We start from the raw sequence: 12,796 nt of genomic DNA on the forward strand, positions 1-12,796 counted from the left end.
CCTCTGGTTTTTTGGACCTGGCCAACAACCTGTCATATTGCCTGCAGCCCTGGGCCTGTGGTCCTCCAGCTTCACCTTCCTGCTTCCGGGTTTAGCCCCGTAATTACCAGAGTCTGGAGAAGCCTGTCCTACAAGGTCGCTGTGAGTCCCAGCAGTGAGTTTAATGCATGCTGGGTTGACAAGAGAGGACTCTCCTAGGTGGCCCTGCTGTCCACTTAGTTACAGGAACATATGTCACCCTGTGTGGTTCAGATTGGGAGACAGGCAGAGCACCTGGGACAGAAATAAGTCTCACTCTCAAGACTGCTGTGGGCACAAGTAATGACTGGCTGGCCACTGTGCCAGAGTTGCCCACTCAACTTACTTCCTTGTGGTCCAAACCAACAGGGTCACAGGCCATTAGTGTCCCCTGGCTGCAGACCCACAGAAATCGGTGTCCTCCGCTGAGTGGCCCCACTTCATCACTCCACCACCGGACGCTTGGGTTCTCAACAGTCTTGCTTTGTCCTCTCTGCCAGGGCCCCGCCTAGGGGGCCACTGCTATGAGCCCTGAAGCCCTGGCTGCTGAGGACCAAGGAAACCTCTTCTGGACAAAGGCTTGAGCTACTGCTCCGCGCAATATTACGTGCGCACGCACCACGCCGAAAGATGGTGAGAGTGCGGGAAGGGACGGGCTAGCGCTTTAAAGGAGAAACCGAGGCAGCCCCCTCCGTGAGCGCGCGGCTCCAGGGCCTGTGCTGACTCCGCCCGCCAGGGCCTGGGTCAGTGCAGCCAGAGCTGCGCTGCACCGCTCGGTGCGCTCCCCAGGCCCACCGCGGCCCGGCGGGACCCCGTGCCCCTCGCCCCCACAGTAATAGAGTGAAGATGGCTGTGTCCTGCCGACACGCTCTCTGTATACCCCCGGGATCCGCTGGAGAAAATATCCGTCCCCCGAGGTCCCAGGTTCCTAGCGTCCACCCATCCGCCTACCTCCTCCCCCTGTGCCCCTCAATCCCCACCAGCACTCCCGAGCGCCACTGCAACATCCGCGGCCTCCCTCCCGGACCCAGGCCTCGGACCCCCCTCGGGCTCCGCCCCCGCGGCCCCCCAGCCCCGCGCCCCCGCGCTGCCAGGTGGATGCGCGCGCGGCGTGGAGGAGCGCGGTGGCACACCCTAACAGCCCGCCCCTCCCTCGCGCGCTGCCGATTGGCTCTGGGGCCGCAGGCCGGGCGGCGATTGGCTGGAACCGCGCGCCGGCCGGGGTCCCGTTTCACGGTGGGTAGCACCGCGGCTCGGCCACGGTTCGGTCCCGCCGCGGCCCCGAGCAGAGTGGAGCCCGCGCCCGGCGGCCGGCCGGGCCCGGCACCGCCGAGAGTCGTCGCCCACGCCCACCCGGCCCGCAGCCCGGGGCAGCTGGAGGGGCAGCTGCCGCCCGGGGCCGCGGCAGCGGACAAAGGAGCCGGTGGGGCCCGGGCACCGGCCGCGGCGGCCAAGGGATGCGGCGCGGGGTGTCCGGGCGCGGGGGTCGGGGGCCGGCGCGGCGCCGCTGAGCGCGGCCAGGAGCGGCGGGCGGGCGGGATGCCGCGGCTCCCGGTGAAGAAGATCCGCAAGCAGATCAAGCTGCTGCTGCTGCTGCTGTTGGTGACCTGCGCCGCGTGGCTCACGTACGTGCACCTGAGCCTGGGCCGCCAGGGTCGCGCGCCGCGCCAGCGCCGGGCCGACGGGCGAGGTACGGGGACACGCGCGCCCAGCTGGGCCATCGCGGGCAGGGGCGCGGCCCAGCTGTCCCGTGACGTCAGGAGGGACGCGGGCGGCCCTGGGGCGCGGCCCCGCACCTGGCTTGGACCGGGGCGGGGCGCTCGGCTGCCCCCGCCCCTCCTCGCCCTGCGCGACCAGTTTCCAGAGGCGAGTCCAGCAGTGCCTCCCGCCCTGCGCCTCCTTAGCCTTGCCCACTGTCCGAATCCGCTCTTGGGTCCAGAGATCAGCCTCGGACTCGGGGGGGGGGCGGAGGGGGCTACGTAGGGGAACTGACCTGCGCAGCTAAGGACGTTGCCTGGAGGCCCCCCGAGGTGAACCTGTGATGGGACTTAAGACCTGTGTGTTGGGGGGTGGCGTGGCTATGGGGGCTGCTGAATGAGCTCTCCCTAGCAGCCGCGCCTCCCTGCTCTATTGGGATGGGGCGAGGGGTGGGGGTTGGGGACAAAGTGGATGCACGAGTGAGGTTCTGAGGCGGAATTCTGGAATCCTGTCCCTCTTGCTCAGGGGGTCAAGGAAGTGGAGCTTCCAGACAGGACTGCAGGATGAGAGAGGTGGAGGCAGAGGGCCCTCAACTTGGGGAGGGGGAGAAGAGGACCTCAGTGCACAAGCAGAAACCCTCCTCCAGGACAAGACAGCCCCAGCCTGTTCCCACACCGCCCTGCCCTCAGATGGCCTCCAGACTGAGAACATTTGAACCCCTCCCCTCAAGGGACCAAAGTCCCATCCTGCCCTCAGCTGCCCACCCTTCACCTGGCATCATAGAAGCCCCTAGGCCTTGCACGTTGAAACTGCCACCATCTTGAGAAGCCTGGTACCACTGGGTCCCTAAACCATACACATACTGGCAAGCGCACAGTCAGCCCCTTAGCTGACCCACTAGCACAGAACAGGTCCAGCGCTGACTCTCCTAGCAGCAGCCCCCACTCCCGAGTCTCCTATGCCCCATGGGGGCTATCTGGGAAGTCGATCAGCTGCCCTTGGTCTCTGGTGTGGGCAGGAGTCCAGGGAGATGCAGAGTCTGGGCCGCTGCTCGGGACACTGGCCCAGCAGCCAGCCAGAGCCCTGGATCTGGGCTGAAACCCCACCCATGGGACTCCTGGCCCTGAGTCTTTGTCACACGTCCATCAGGAGGGGTCATCCAAATGGGTCCTGAGGGTTGGCTTCATCCTGGGTGACCCGGGGCCTGGGTGTGGGCATCTAGCTGCCAACCCCACTGAAGGCCTGGGCTTCACTCCACTGGCTGTGACTTGTAGTTGGGAACCTCTCAGGGGCTCCCCGAAGATGGGGTCTGCCTGAGCAGAGACCCTAGTACAGAGTGTTCACAACTGCACGAAGACAGACTCAGCCTGGGTGGACGAGCAGGCCTTCACTGGGTAAGGGGACCAGGAGGAGACACAGAGAGGAGAGGTAAACTTCCCCTTCAGGGGCTCAGAAGTGGAGTGTGGAAGCACCCGGAGATGGGTGGTGGTCCACAGTTCTCGTGAAAAGTTGGGGTACAGTGGTGGTCTGTCCCTGACTGAGGCAATGTCTGCAGGCAGAGACTTAGGATGTGCCCCCTGGTCCCCTCCCATGGGACAATCTCCCTATGAGGTCATCTTGGTCAGGACCCTCCAACAGCAGGGACACCCCCTCCTATCCAGGCTTCTGGCTAGGACTGCTTTGCCCTAAGGACAGCAAGGCCAGAGGTGGCCCCCACCATATTTTGTAGCAGTCAGAGGCCAGGGAAGAATAGGGGTCCTATTACCCAACCACCTGGCCCCACCCTGGGTTCTCACTTCTGGTAAGGGAGGCATCACAGACCTTGCCCACTACAGAAGGGAGGTCCTACAAGGGGGTTGTCTCTCTAGGGATTCCACATTTTTGGGGGTGCGCTCACCCACATAGTACACATGTAACTTCCAGCACCAGCCATTGAGACTGCCCCATCAAGTGATAGGGCAGGGCAGAGGGCACTTGCCCAGCTGGGTGGGGGTGAGGGGGGGCTTCAGTGGGGGACCCCTTTTGCACTGCAGCAGGGGGCCTGGAGAGAGCCAGGATCTCACACAGCTCCGTGCTACAGCAGACAGTGAGAAGCTGGCCGGTGTGACTGAGGGCCGAGGCGTCCGAGCGGCGCTGTCCACACAGAGGGCCGAGGACTCCAGTGAGAGCCGGGAGGAGGAGCAGGCGGTGAGCAGCTGGCTTGGGCACAGGGCACGTCCCCACAGCCAGGCCACATTTCATCTGTGTAGACTCCTGCTCCTGCATGTACAGAACACAGAGAGATGCTTCCAACCTGGCCGCCTAAGTGTGGGTGAAGGAGGTGCTGGGGAAGGCTGCAGTGGGTCCTAGTGTCTGCCTGTGGGACAGGTGCTTCTGAGGCAGGGCGAGGCTGCCAGGAGTGCAGGCTTTGGGGTGTGGACATGTGAGCATACCTGGGGTTTCAGTGGAAAGGGTGTTTGTGAAGTGCGGCTCAGTGTGTCTGGGTATAAAGCAAGTGTGGGTGCTTCTCTGTCCAGGTGCGTATGCAAGAACACCTGCCTGTGTGCCCTGCCCTGTGTCTCTGGGTTGGTTTGAGTGTGCTTGTGTGTACCCACAGTGCTGGTGAAGGTGGCATCCCCTGGCCTCTCAGCTCCAACCCCGGTGTCTTTTCTTCCTGTAGGTGGAAGGTCAGGACCCAAACCTACGCTTTCCTGGGGGGCCTGGGAGGCCACCCCCACTGAACTTGACTCTTCATAACCCCCCATGGCGGGAGGAGGTGAGACTGCCTGGGGAGATGGTGAGAGGGGCAGCAGGGGTGGGGGTGGGGGTGGGGGCTGCAGCTGAAGCTAAGGCGCGCCTCCCCACCCCACCCCCAGTACAAGGGCCAGGTGAACCTGCACGTGTTCGAGGACTGGTGTGGGGGTGCTGTGGGTCACCTGAGGAGGAATCTACACTTCCCGCTTTTCCCCCACGTGAGTGCAAGGGTGGGACGCGTGGCCGGTGGGTAGGACTGTGAAAGGGCTCTAATGTCAGAGGGCACTGACCGCCCCCCTCTCCGCAGACTCGCACCACCGTAAAGAAGTTGGCTGTGTCCCCCAAGTGGAAAAATTATGGACTTCGGATTTTCGGCTTCATCCACCCAGCCAGAGACGGTGTGGGGGTGGGGATGCCCAGGTGGGGGTCTGAGAGGCCGAGGCCGCCTGCCCTGAGCCCCTGTCCTGTGGCCTAGGAGACGTCCAGTTTTCTGTGGCCTCAGATGACAACTCCGAGTTCTGGCTGAGCCCCGACGAGAGCCCTGCAGGCGCCCAGCTCCTAGCCTTTGTGGGCAAGGTGATTACCACAGCCCCCAGCCCACTCCACTGGCCCCTCCTGGTGCTTGGTAACTGCCTTCTTCTGCATCCCCAGAGCGGCTCGGAATGGACAGCTCCTGGAGAGTTCTCCAAGTTCAGCTCCCAGATGTCCAAGCCCAGGAGGTGAGTAGGCGAGGGGGGGGGGGGCGGGGCACCTGTGCAAGTCTGCATGTGTATTCCTGTGTGTATTTGAGGAGAAAGCTCTCCAGCTCTCCAGCACACCTGGAACCACTGAGCATGCGCCACCCTCCTCCCCCAGGGCCAGCTTGGAGAGGTGTGGGAGCCCTGCTTTCCCCAGCTCCTTCTCTATCTGGGGACATTGGGTAGGGTGTGCAGGCATGTCCCTGACCTGACTCTCCGTGTCCCCAGGCTCATGGCCTCCCGGAGGTACTATTTTGAGCTGCTGCACAAACAGGACAGTCAAGGCTCGGACCACGTAGAAGTGGGCGTGAGTGTGGCCTGAGGGTCTCCCGAAACCACTCAACGCTGCCCTGAGCCCCAACCCCCTGCATGCAGGACTCCCCTCTTTCTGCCTGCCCGTACTTTAGCATGCACCTGAAACCCCAGTCTCTCAGACCCCAGGCTCAGCCCCTGAGGGATTCACAGTGCAGCCCCTGGGGGTGGAGTGGGGGGAGCCTGTCGGGGAGCAGCCACTGGGGCAGAAGGGCCTTTACAGGAGGGGGTCAGAGGACCCTAGGGTCAAAGTTGGAGAGAGGGTCAGATACCCCAAGGAGACACCAGGAGAGAGAGCATGATGAGCATCGTGTTTGGTAAACATCCCCCCCTCCCCCCGCAGGATGGCCCTGTCTTCCCAATTGCCAATGCCTGGTCAGTGGGGCCTCAGGGCCCCTCAACAGCCCAGGCTGTGCGCCCAGGGCAGGAAGTGATCAGATGGGCATTTCAGGGACAACAGGAGAGATTGGGGGCTAGAGGGCAAGGAGGCTTCTACCAGGGTGGCAGTGGGACTGGAGGGTGGGGACAGGAATACTGCCATTGAGGAGAGCGTGTCCAGCGTGGGACACTCCACTTCAACTCTGTAAGTGAGGCTGTGGGGGGGGCACCCCGCTGAAGTTGAGGGTCCTGAATGAGAAGGATAGACAGCTTGAGGGGACCAGGAAGAGGAACAGCGCCTGCTGACCAGCTGCTTGAGGGAGTCCACTCGCCCTCCCCTAAACCGATGGGTAGGGGATTCTGCTGTGTGACAGCAAGAGCAGCAGAGCTGGAGTGGGGGATGAGGCAGGCCAGGCATTACAGGAAATGCGGAGTGCCCCTGTCCCCCACCACTCCTGGGTCTCACTCCACCTCGTCCCAGCTCCCCTTCTCAGGCACAGGACTCCTGTCCCAGCCACCCTCTGTGCTGCCCACACCCTCGAGAGACCCCACTCCTGTCCCCTGCTCCTCTGCTGCTCCAGACACCCACCCTCAGGACTTGGTCACTCTCTCTGTCCCCAGTGGCGCGCTTTCCTGCCTGGCCTGAAGTTTGAGGTCATCGACTCCGCCCATATCTCCCTCTATACAGGTGCAGAGGGGGCAGGGGGTGTGGGTGAAGTGGTCTCCTAAGCATGGTTCCTGGGTGTAGGGGGGGGCTAGGGAAGTTTCTGGGTACAGCCGAGGCACCCACACAACCCTCCGCCCCCCCCCCAGATGAGGCCGTTCTGAAGATGGATCACGTGGCCCACGTCCCTCAGTCCCCCGCCAGCCACGTGGGGGGAGGGCGCCTACCAGAGGAGCCCAGAGCCGACATGCTGCGGCCTGATCCGCGAGACACATTCTTCCTGAGTGAGAGGGGGTGACAGGGGCGTGGGCGGGTGTGGGGCCCCGGGACCCAGATGCACTGTGGCTGCCCCTTCCCACAGCTCCCCGGTTAGAGCCTGCTCACCTGGAAAATGTGCTGGAGGCCTGCGCCTACTCTCCGACCTACGTGGTCAAGGACTTCCCTATCGCCAGATACCAGGGGCTACAATTTGTAAGTGCCTGCCCAAGATCCTCCCCAGCCCTGAGGCCCTGAGCCCCCGCCCTGAGCCCTCCCACTCACCCTCAGGTGTACCTGTCCTTCGTTTACCCCAATGATTACACACGCCTCACGCACATGGAGATGGACAACAAATGCTTCTACCGCGAGTCACCCCTGTACCTGGAAAGGTAGGGGCAGGGCAGCCTGCGGAGGGTGGGGCAGCCATGTGTGAGCAGAGCCTCTGATGGCCCACCCCACCCCAGGTTCGGGTTCTATAAATACATGAAGATGGACAAGGAAGACTTGGATGGAGAGGAGGCCGAAGTGCAACGCAGATCCTTTCTCTTTCTCAACCCAGACGGTGGGTAAGCACCCCTCCGCCCCCGCCCCCGCCCCGCCCCCACCCTGCAATAACTGCAACCAGGTTCCCCACAGACTTCCTGGACGACGAGGACGAGGGCGCACTGCTGGACAGCTCGGAGCCTTCTGAGGCGACGGGCCCACCCAGCCAGCACCCCTCCCTAGCCGCTCCCACCGCGGCTGGGGCGACCTCCTGGCCACCAACACTGCCTGAGGTCCTGGACACCAGGACCTCTCGCCGCTCCCGGGTGTTGAGCTGGGCCGCCCAGCCACCTCCCCGTCCACTTTTCCTGGGCCGGGCTCGGCGCCCCCACACCAAGGCCCAGCCATCACCACCCAAGGTGTATGTGACAAGGGTGCGGCCGGGCAGACATGCGTTGCGTCAAGCCCCCGCACCCCTTCGACCCCGCGCCCCCCCCTGGGCCCCCTTCCCCGGTGTCTTCCTCCACCCTAGGCCTTTGCCCAGGGTGCAGCTTCGGGCACCCCCACGGCCAGTCCGGCCCCGCGGCCGCAGGACCAGCCTCCCTCTGGCCCGGATACAGGTCCCCCAGGCTCCCCGGGGGGATCGAGCACGCACACCAGGACTCTTGGCGCCCACCGCAGACTCGAACTCATCTTCTGAGCCTGTGACCTCCTTCCTGAGCTTGTCCCAGGTGTCCAGGCAGGAGCTGCCTAGAGAGGGTGAGGAGGAGGAGGAGGAGGAAGGTGGGGCCCCTGGCAGCAATGAGGCCACATCCGAGGACAGTGAGGAAGGCGAGGAGCGCCAGGGCCGCTGGCGAGAAGGGTCCATTGACTGGCAGCGCACATTCAGTGTGGCTGCTGTGGACTTCGAGCTGCTGCGCTCCGACTGGAACGATTTGCGCTGCAATGTGTCAGGGAACCTGCAACTGGCCGAGGCTGAGGCCGTGGACGTGGTGGCGCAATACATGGATCGACTCAATGCACGCCATGGCGGGTACGGCCAGGCTCAGGGGCAGGGATGCTAGCTCATGCCTGGAGGCCCTAGGTCCCTCCTCTCTTTTGGGCCCCTTGCCCTCCTCTCCAGTCTAGTGCCCCACCCCTGACACACAAGGCGCTCTCAGACCTGTGTTAATACTGAGGGCCCCCAGCAGCCACCCCAACTCCTGCTGCTTCCTTCACAGGAGCCTCTGGCTCTTCTCAGGAGATCCTTGTCCCCATTGATCTCTCTGCCATCCGGAGGGCCCAGGAATCCACTCTTGTCCTCCCCACCCCCATGCTGCTGGGGGAGACAGAAAGTGGGCTGACAGGAGAGGAAGGAGACAGGCCAGCCCTGGGCCTCAAAGGCAGTGGGTGGTACTCTCTTGTGAGCACTGGGGCTCTCTTGTGGGCAGTGGAGGGCTCTCATGGACAGTGGAGGCTCTCCTCCTGGGCAGTGGGCACTCCTGAATAGTGACGAGCTCTGTGGCAGTGGGGGCCCTCATGGGTGGGGTGGGGAGGAGGGGAGCAGGCATCTGACCCTTTGTATGTAGCTGGGGTGGGCAGACCCCTGAGGTCAGTGATAAGCTGAGGCTGCAGCCCAGGACAGAGATGGACAGCCAGTCCTCCTGGGGCTGAAGGGCAACTTTGCCCGAAGTGTCATGTGTGGAGCTCTGTACCTGTGAGTACAAGGGGTCTCTCCAGTGGAATAGTCATGACTAGACACCCCTTTGTGCCCCAGATGGTGTGGGTAACCCCTGAAGGAAGTATGTAGAGACCTGGACTGTTTAGGGTAGAAGGTTAGCCAGTTTGGGAACTCTATTGGAGGTGGGAGGGGGGCAGCGGAGGCTGAGTTGCCAGGGCTTCTGCAGTGAGCTCCAGGTAGAAGTGCTGGCTAATGAGGACAGCTGGAGAGTAAAGTGGGGAGGGCAGGGCACTGGGGGTGGGGTCTGAATCCCAGACCAGGGACACCCACAGACAGAGACACTGGCATTGGGAAGATTCAAGGCAGCGCCTTGGAAAGGCCCTGTGATGAGGGCTTCATCCTGTGGGCAGAGGGCTGTTGAGGAAGAGGGAATTGCCTTGTGGGGGTGAGGAGTGGGGAGGAGACCATGAGAGGGAGAGTAGGTTCGTGGGTAGGGGCACAGAGAGCAGGTCTCACTGGGCAAGGAGAGGCGTCTTCTCAGCCACCTTCCTCTGGCGGGGAAGCAGCCCAGCCTGCGGCCCTGCTTTCTAGGAGCTGCTGGCGGTGGGTGCGGAAAGTTGGGTCCGCCAGCGGCACTCCCGCCTATCCGTGGAACCCTTGGCCTTGTGTCTTTGGTTTGGGGTGCCCCAAAGGCAGTGAGGGATATGCAGATTCCAGAGTCCTGCAGTGACCCGGCCCCGCCTCGTAGGCGCTTTGCGCTCCTGCGCATTGTGAATGTGGAAAAGCGCCGTGACTCGGCCCGCGGGAGCCGCTTCCTGTTGGAGCTGGAGCTGCAGGAGCGTGGGGGCGGCCGCCTGCGCCTGTCCGAGTACGTCTTCCTGCGGCTGCCAGGGGCCCGCGCCACAGGGGACGCAGAGGAAGACGTAGCCGAAGGGGGCGCAGCGAGTCCTGAACCCTCCTTCGCCTCGGTGCGCCCAGACGGCCGCCCGGAGCTCTGCCGGCCTCTGCGCCTGGCCTGGCGCCAGGATGTGATGGTGCACTTCATCGTGCCAGGTGTGCAGGGTGGCCCGCTAGCCCTGGGAGGGGGATCCCGCTGACCGCGGAGTCGCGCTCACTGCCCCCTCCCCCAGTAAAGAACCAGGCGCGCTGGGTGGTGCAGTTCCTGGCGGACATGGCCTCACTGCACGCGCGCACCGGGGACTCGCGCTTCAGCATCATCCTGGTGGACTTTGAGAGCGACGACATGGACGTGGAACAGGCCCTGCGGGCGGCGCGGCTGCCCGGGTAACTGGCTTCCCCAGGTGGGCGGGCTGGGGGAACTAAACGCCTCTGCCTGCAGGCGGCCGCTCTCCTGCCCCGAACCTCCCTGCATGTTCTCTGCCCCAGGTACCAGTACCTCAGGCGAGCCGGCAACTTCGAGCGCTCAGCAGGGTTGCAGGCCGGAGTGGACGCTGTCCAGGTTCCTGGGGGCGGCGGGCGGAGGCGGGGCTCCCAGGAGAGGGCGGGGCGCTGAGGGGTGGGCGGGGACTAGGGAGCGGGGCTCAGCCCCTGCGGTCCCGCAGGACTCCAGCAGCATCGTCTTCCTATGCGACCTGCACATTCACTTTCCCGTGAGCATCCTCGACAGCGTCCGGAAGCACTGTGTGGAGGGCAAGCTGGCCTTTGCGCCTGTGGTGATGCGCCTGGGCTGCGGCAGCTCGCCAGCAGACCCACAAGGTAAGCAGTGCTGGCCCAGCCCAGGCCAGTGCCACCCAGGAGCAGCTTCTTGTGCCCAGGACCCCTGTAACACCCAGCAACCCATGCAAGTAATTCTAGGACCCCTGGGTGAGACCAGATGCTAGGGGTTCCGCTAGCACCCACAGTTATATGCTGGGCTCCAGTAGGGGCTCCCTCGGATGGACCCTACCATGATTCTCTCCCCAGAGCCTGGAAGTTTCCAGGGGCCTTGTGGGAGGGGGTCTCACAGGACCCTGTGTGAGAAAGACCCTTCCACCCCAGGCTACTGGGAGGTCAACGGCTTCGGCCTGTTCGGGATCTACAAGTCTGACTTCGAGCGGGTTGGGGGCATGAACACGGAAGAATTCCGAGACCAGTGGGGCGGTGAGGACTGGGAGCTCCTGGACAGGTGGGTGCCCACCCCAACACACACACACACGCACACACACACACACACGCACACACACACACACACACACACAGCCTTTACCCAGGCCTGCAGTCCAGAGGACCATGGGCCCAAGCCCCTCAAGAAGCCCCACCCCAGGATCCAGCAGGCTGTGCCTTCACATCCCCTCGGCCCCACCCCCTGGGTGTAGCAGGCCCCGCCCTCACGTCCCCACCCACCACCCAGGGTGCTGCAGGCCGGACTGGAGGTGGAGCGGCTCCGACTGCGGCACTTTTTCCACTACTTCCACTCCAAGCGGGGCATGTGGGACACCCGGAGCCGGAAGGGCTCTCGCACAGACTGACCTCGGGGACCAGCCGACGAGGCCCCTCCCCGCCCTGCCGGCCACGGCTCCTGACAGGTCTGGTAGGGCTGACGGCAGGGACAGCCATACTGCCTGTCCCTCTCTGGCCCGCCTTGGAGAGGCAGCTGCGCAGCGGGCGTGGCCCCACTGCGCCATGATTTCTGTGAAATTTCGCGGTAGTGATGACGTTGTTTTCAGATTTCCAGGAGTTCTGTCTGTTCTGTTTTTTATTCAGAATGAAATATTTTTTTTAGTTCGACACATTCCCTCTGCCTAATTCTCTTGCGGGAAAACTGCAAAGACTCACCATCATGCAGTCCATGTGGGCTCTTAGTGCCCCCTGTGGATTTCCAAGACTGGTGATGATTGGAGTAGACAGCCCTGTCTTTCTTCCCCCCCGGGAGCTGTTGCTGGTGATTTCAAACTGCCCACCACGTGGATTTCAGCCCAATGAGTAGCCACCACACCACCAGGGCCCCTGTGTTCTCTTGGGGAGAGTGTGTGGCCTTGGCCACTGTCCTCATGCACCTGACACCCCTTCCTGAACCCCAACGACAGCCTCCCCCACCCCAGGTCCCTGGCTGTAGGTGACCCTCTGTCCACATCAAAACCACCACCCACGAGTCAGCCCTGAGTCCTTATCCTGCCACATGCAGGGCACCTGCAGCAGAAGGGCTACAGACTTCACCCCGAGGGCAGGATCTGTACAGCCTCAGAACCTGGTCCCACTGCAAGCAGACGTGAGGGGCATCTCCTTGTGTCCACTAGTCCACCCCATTTTTCCTCTAAGGTGAAGGGGCCTTCTTCCCGCAAGGGTCAGGAAGGGACATGTCCTAGGGACAGTCACCTTTCATCTCAACACAGGGCCAAGTCGATGCCGACTCCGGTAGAACTGTCCTGTGGGTTTCTGAGACCATAACTCTTTACAGGAGGAGGAAGCCCCATCTCACTCCCACAGAGCGGCTGGTGGTTTCAAACCGCAGACCTTGCAGCTAGCAGCCCAGCTCAAAACCATGGTGCCACCAGACTCCTCTATGTGTATCTAGAGTTGAGAATCCAGAGGCAGCCAGACTAGACCCAGCTCCTCCCGTGCTGGGCCTGCAGCCGGGGCCGGTGTGGGCTGCCTGTTGCTGCTACAAATGGCCACAAATCTTGTGGCTCAGTTTTATCACCCTGTTGTAGGGGTCAGCAGTCTCAGTGTGGGAGGTGCTGGCTGGTCCCTGCCCCCCCAGGGTTCCTGCGCAACCATTTCCCTGGCCCATCCAGCGACCAGTGGCCAGCTCTTGGCTTGGCCTGTGGTCACGTGCTCTCCAGCCTTTGAGCAGCACACAGTGAGATGAAAGGACAAATGGGTGGTGCCCAGGTGGGAGGTGAGAGACGGGAACAA

At 63.1% G+C, this 12,796-nt stretch overlaps 1 protein-coding gene across 1 annotated transcript; it reads left to right on the plus strand.

Moving 5' to 3' along the window:
• Positions 1-1,478: 1,478 nt before the first annotated feature.
• Positions 1,479-11,612, plus strand: B4GALNT4 (beta-1,4-N-acetyl-galactosaminyltransferase 4). The gene is made up of 20 exons (XM_075547935.1): positions 1,479-1,708; positions 3,800-3,903; positions 4,376-4,471; positions 4,572-4,667; positions 4,757-4,847; positions 4,925-5,025; positions 5,101-5,168; positions 5,415-5,493; positions 6,498-6,564; positions 6,690-6,824; positions 6,902-7,011; positions 7,087-7,187; positions 7,263-7,360; positions 7,435-8,314; positions 9,690-9,994; positions 10,072-10,225; positions 10,328-10,400; positions 10,504-10,657; positions 10,940-11,066; positions 11,292-11,612. The coding sequence occupies exons 1-20, from the start codon at positions 1,558-1,560 to the stop codon at positions 11,407-11,409; spliced, it is 3,108 nt and encodes a 1,035-aa protein (XP_075404050.1). The 5' UTR covers positions 1,479-1,557; the 3' UTR covers positions 11,410-11,612.
• Positions 11,613-12,796: the final 1,184 nt, after the last annotated feature.

The sequence above is a fragment of the Tenrec ecaudatus genome, chromosome 4 (assembly GCF_050624435.1).
Source record: "Tenrec ecaudatus isolate mTenEca1 chromosome 4, mTenEca1.hap1, whole genome shotgun sequence".
NCBI classification, from domain to species: domain Eukaryota; kingdom Metazoa; phylum Chordata; class Mammalia; order Afrosoricida; family Tenrecidae; genus Tenrec; species Tenrec ecaudatus.